This window comes from Myotis davidii, unplaced genomic scaffold, assembly GCF_000327345.1.
Source record: "Myotis davidii unplaced genomic scaffold, ASM32734v1 scaffold11, whole genome shotgun sequence".
In the NCBI taxonomy this organism is placed as follows: domain Eukaryota; kingdom Metazoa; phylum Chordata; class Mammalia; order Chiroptera; family Vespertilionidae; genus Myotis; species Myotis davidii.
In genome coordinates, this window is record NW_006285791.1 from 4,289,314 (window position 1) to 4,295,388 (window position 6,075).

General features: G+C 38.4%; 1 protein-coding gene across 3 annotated transcripts in view; it reads left to right on the top strand.

Annotated features, from left to right (window-relative positions):
* The window catches only part of CDH7 (cadherin 7), a 121,128-nt gene that overhangs the window by 74,482 nt on the left and 40,571 nt on the right, over positions 1-6,075 (top strand). For all 3 annotated transcript variants that reach the window (XM_006756811.2, XM_006756810.2, XM_006756813.2), the window contains one exon: positions 3,791-4,044. In XM_006756811.2, the coding sequence (XP_006756874.1) occupies positions 3,791-4,044 (254 nt within the window). The remainder of the gene's footprint in view (positions 1-3,790; positions 4,045-6,075) is intronic.

Consider the following 6,075-nt stretch of genomic DNA (forward strand, 5'->3'; position numbering starts at 1 on the left):
ATGCATGTAAATGCTCAGACCTCCGAGGGAAGGTAGGGGAGGGGGGGGGTAAAGGGGAGAGATCAACCAAGAGACTTGTATGCATGCATATAAGCATAATGAATGGATTCAGACAACAGAGGGTGAGGGTGAGGACAGGACTGGGGGGATGGGGGGCAGTGGCGGGATCACCACACGTTTGATTAATCAATACAAAATGATAAAAATAAATAAAACACAATTTTATTAGATGTTTGAATTTATTTAAAAAAATGTATGTAAAACCCCTCGTTGGTACTCAGCTCTTACTATCAAGTTTTGTTATTAGGTGAGGGGGTTACCAGAACACTCATAAAGATTTCATTAAGAAATGGAAGAAAAAGTTAAGAAAGAAGGACTTTAGGATTTAAACAACTAAACATTATAACTAAGGCAGGGATTGACCACCTTTAAGGACCAAATAGTAAACAATTAGGCTCTGCAGGCCACTTAGACGATGGCAATTAATTTAAAGAACCCAGTTTTGTATTTTGGGGAAGACTGCCAAACCAGCTCTTCTCTCTTCCACTGGCTCCGGCATAGATGGCACTTGACAAGTGACAGAGCAGCTTTTAGCATCTGAGGGTGCTTTGTGGGGATCACCTATCTGGGTCTACGTGACTCACATCTGCTTCTAGGTTCTTATTACTCCTACATATTGCTTACGGTTGTGGACAACAGCATGGACAGTGTTGAAGTTAAATTTCCAATTACATATAGTTTCCAATGATATGTAGATTCAAATATTGAATAGGACCTGTTTAGACATTACCTGTCTCCTTTGCTTTCCTCTTCCTTTGTCTTTCCTCAATTGTCATTTTAACAAATTTCCCCAAGTATAACCCTGCTCATTAAGTCTTCAAAGTTATGAAATGCATTGCTTATATAAAAGTCAATACGAAAGAGAAACAAGAGTTAACATTTTATTGCATAAGGTTTTTCTTCAATTAGTTTAACAATCCTATCCATCACACCACACCCCTCTTTGAAAAACTAGCTGTCTGGCTGATTCTGATTTGCTCTGAAGATCATTTTGTGCAGCAATTCCTTTGTCTGTAATTTTGATTCATCGCCCTTCATATGAATTCTTTTATTGCTCTATTTTCATAATAGCTTTTAGGCAGCCAATCCCCATGCAGGATGCTGTGTTTCTTGATGATTTAGTGGCATCCAGATGTCTGTACCTCATGTTGTTGCCTTTTAGACACATTTAAAAAAACTCAAGTTGCTTTAAAATAATTGCATTCATTTGTGCAGTAAACTTGAAATTATTCTGTCATAAGTCAGTCAAACTTAGACTGGAATACAGAAATACTTGGCATCTCTTTTGGTAAGCCTGCATGACTGTCTTAAAAGTTGTGGTGGTTTTCAGTTATTTTAAAAGGAGATGGTCAACAGGATTTTTGAAAAACACAAGCTGTTATACGTAGGCAAAATGTGTGAAAGTAAGATCTCTCTCATATAATTTGTCAGTTTTATAGGTAGTATAAGAACAAATGCAATAGGCTAATAGCCAAGCTATTTGTGTTATGCTGAGAGTTTCTAAGGTATTTACTAGTAGGTAAATGAGAATGCTTTGGTTTATTCTTAGCAGTACCCAAATTAACTATTAGATTCCTTGTGTGTAGACCCAAGAAAACTTGAATGCCAAGGTCAGGTTTTCTGCAGGAGGATTTGCATCAAATTACCCGGTGCCTTTTAAATACATCTGCTTGTGTCTTTCCTGAATCTGCTAAATCAAATCTTGGAAGGGGAGGGATTATGTTAGAACGTTCCCCTAAGTGGTCTTGATTCTCACTTTTGGTTGAGAACCATTAGGCTCAAAGTACTTTCAGGTAATAGACAAAAAGGTAGCCTTGTAAACATGTCATGGGATTCATTAATAAAGTGTTGTTTAGGGCAGCGGTCGCCATCCGGTGGTCTGGTCCATGAGGTCTGAAAGGTTGGTGACAGTTGGTTTAGGGTGCTACTATTTTTTGTATGAAACCTCAGATAAGAATTGAGAATTTTCTCACAGTAATTCTTTGAAGTTATCTGTGGTCAAGAAAAACAATATACCTATTTCTTCCCCCACCTCCCATTTAGCCATCAGGATTCTCTGGGACAAATGTATAGTTCACTTTTAAGGCTCTCATGGCCTGGATGCCAGTGTTCCAGTTTTTTTCTAATTAAAGAAGAATTTATTGAGCCCCTTCTATGTACCATATTCATTATAGGCACTGAGAATGCTAGTAATGAGCAAAAACGTCTGGAGCTTACATTCTACTGGATGAGACATGAAGAAGATAAATATTTCAGCAAGTGCTTACTGGTCTAGGTATCATAAACTTATTTTGAGTATTAATTTACATATTTCTCTTGTGTATTAATCAGAGATGAGCCGTGGAATCTCTTTATGTATTGTTTATGTTCAAACACGCACAATGTATACATTTATATTTTATATATACCTGGCATATGTCATAGACATTGCATATTTATACACACATTGCATATTTATATACACAGTGTGTGTGCATGTATATACAGATATATATACCCTTTGTTGTATTTATATAACTGCATTGTTTATTTTAATCAGTGCCACATCCTTGTGGGGTGAGGTGTAATACCTGTGCACCTATATGTGTGCACACAGGCATACTCAGACAGGCTGAATTAGGCTTACATCTCAACATTACATTTTAGCCCATTTTTCTTAGTGCTTTTTTTGTTGTTGTTAAATACTGACAAGTAAATTTTGCTTTATATTTGATAGTATTTCTTTCCATTTCTTTACTTTTTGGAATCTTTGTTTTATATCATTAAATGTAAAGAATATTTTGGGACAGTTTTCAGTGCTGAAATTGAGATTAAAAATCATGAGAAACCACGTGCCTCTATATCCCTTGAAGAAATAGCAGCCTGTTATTGTTGTAAAAAGTCACCATATTGAGAGTAGGATCCTTTTTCTTCACACCTGGTGCCACCTCACTAATACATTTAATTCCCCTTACATGTTTTTCAGCTACCATCTGGTTTGACTAGGGTCACTATGTGTTTTTTAAGGATTGTGTTGGCATGGTAATCCTCTTGAAAAGTTACAGAATCAAGATCCTAGAATATAACTGAGAGGCATCTAATCTAAAGAGAGAGAGAGAGAGAGAGAGAGAGAGAGAGAGAGAGAGAGTGTGTGTGTATGCTGACAGAAAATGGCAGAGGGGGACTCTGGGTGCTTCCTTGAGAAGAATCCCTGTGTTGTCTGGCTGCCCAACCTCACCTGCCTCTTCTGCTGCTGTCTCTGTACCTGGAGCACCTGAGCTGTCAAAATTATAACGAAGTCCCTGAAATCAATGAAAATGTCCTTTTCAATGAGAAATTCAGATGAAAGTTACATTTCTCTTTCCTTTCAATGTGCTCCCCTCCTACCCTCCCCCCCGCCCCCTCCCCCCAGGATATTGCAGTTAAATGACATGGTTGAAGAAGGTTACATTGATGTCCCTATTGGAAAAGATTTTAAAGTCTTATCTGTTGTCTTTCAAATAATACTCTAAAGTCCTGTATTTGTCCGTGCAGTGTTTGGCAGCAGAGCGGAAAGAAGCGTTGAGAGTTGTCTGTGAGCCAGGACAGCAGTAAGGATTCTGATTGGCATTTTTATCTATTACTTTTGAATGCTGATGGTGCATTTTCGTGGCTGAGTCCTCCCCATGCTTATTGACATTCATAAATGAAAACGCTCTGCTTTACTGACTACTTAATTGGCAATTTAATTTTTCTAATAACTTTCTTGCAGGACCTGGATTTTGAAGCCAAAACCAGTTACACACTCCGGATAGAAGCGGCAAACAAAGATGCCGACCCTCGCTTCCTGAGCTTGGGGCCGTTCAGTGATACGACGACCGTGAAGATAATTGTGGAAGATGTGGATGAGCCCCCCGTGTTTTCCTCCCCCCTGTACCCTATGGAGGTGTCGGAAGCTACCCAAGTTGGGAATATCATTGGCACCGTCGCAGCTCATGACCCAGATTCGTCTAACAGCCCTGTGAGGTAACAGCTCCTTGCGGTCTGTTTCTCCAGTCTCACAACAATGCACTTTATTCACAGTTCACATGTCTATGCTTTTGGTTCATAGCAAATGAAAACCAGTTTTGTCTATGTATTGAGCCATAACAGCAGACGTGAAACAGAATCAGAACAATTCAACATTTTGCTAATTCAAAATGTGCCACCTGATCTTCCGAAGCCATTATCACGTAGCAGTATTCGGAGGCATCCGTTATTATCCACAAGCCATAGCTGATGAGCCCCTTCATCCAATTATCCTCAGCTCTTTCAAAGCAAACTGTATTCAAAGGTGTAGTGATGCATGTCCTAGTTATAGGATACATGCATATATTAGAATGCTAATTTATAGATAATTGAAACCAGGGATGGATATTTTTAAATCATTTTTTTCATATTGGTCAATTTGGATAGTATATATTCAATTATATTATTATTTTCACTTATAAACAATAATATAATACCTAACATATGTATAAGGACTATTTTTAAATGTCCTTTCAGTCATCCTGTACAGAGAGGAGAAACATTATTGTAACCAATTAACCTCGTTGGTCTAACAATTTACTCTTAAAGCATTTCAAAATGTCACAATTTTCTATTTCACACTTTTTGCCTATAATTTACAATCCGAAGTCTACATGTATGTTTGTGTGTATGCATGTGTTTGTGTGTGCACATATGATAAATTATGTCTTAACTGAATATTATATTACACATCTTAACTTGGGATCATAAGTAAGACTTTTCAGTGTGACAGTTTGGATTTGATTATACAGTCTGCAAAGTATAAAAATCAATGAATGTTTTATATTCAGATATGTTCAGCTTATAAGCACAGCCTTTTAGATTTAACCCATAAGTGAGAATTCTAAGTGCTTTTGAGTTAAATTCTGAGCTAAGCCTGGACATTGACTACCAAGTGTGATGAAAAATATCGGTAATTTAGGCACTGATTCTTAAGAAAAGCTCATAATGTGTATCTCCCTTAAACTATAAGCATATCTATTATCTATCTATCTATCTATCTATCTGTATTAGTGTTTTTTTTCCTTCTCTTTTGTCAGACATATTAATATTTAGCATAGTTAAGAATTGGTATAAAATAACTGTTATTACAAAACTGAACTCATAATCATTGTTTCCCTGTCTATATAAGAAATTCAGACCATTCAGATGGCTATATTATTTAAAATGCAGTGCTCATAAACCATTTTAAGAATATAATCTTTTGTTCATTAGAATATTTGTAAATCACAAATACACCAGATGAATAAGCCCCCCCCCTCTTTCCTATTAGAGCCCAACCTTCTTTGTCAGAGCAGCTCCCTGGCTTAAGCTCAGCTAGCTCACCTAGATCTGCCTAGTCTTCTCACCTTGCACAGGCTTGAGTTTGGGTTTTGTTATAGCATTGCATCTCTAGTGACACACTTTCCCACAGCACAACTGTAGGCATAGATCAGCTCCTCAGGGTAGTTTGACTTCTGCTTAAATGATTTCATTTCATGGGGAGAAATACCGAATGTTTGCATGAAGTTGGGGATGTGGAAAAAGAAAGACACACTAATCTACACTAATAAAAGAGAAACATGGTAATTGGCATACGACCGCTACCCTTCCCATTGGCTAATCAGCGAGATATGCAAATTAACTGCCAGCCAAGATGGCGGCCGGCAGCCAGGCAGCTGATGTGAACAGGGAGGCTTGCTTGCTTCAGTGACAGAGGACTCCAACGTTCCCCGCCTGACTTGCCGGCCTCTCAGCTGCAACTGTAAGTAACTATATGGGCTTCAGCCAGCCGGACCGCAACATTATATCAAATACAGACGGTAAACAAAGGCCAGAAACCTGTTTTCAGCAGCCGAGGCCTCAGAGCTAAAGCTGGCCCAGAATAAAAAAGAAAAAAAAAAGAAAAAAAGGAGTGGTTGGGAGCTTCAGTCACTCGCCAGCCTAAAAACAGCCTTCAGCCCCTCACCCAGACTGGCCAGGCACCCCAGTGGGGGCCCCCCCCCTGCA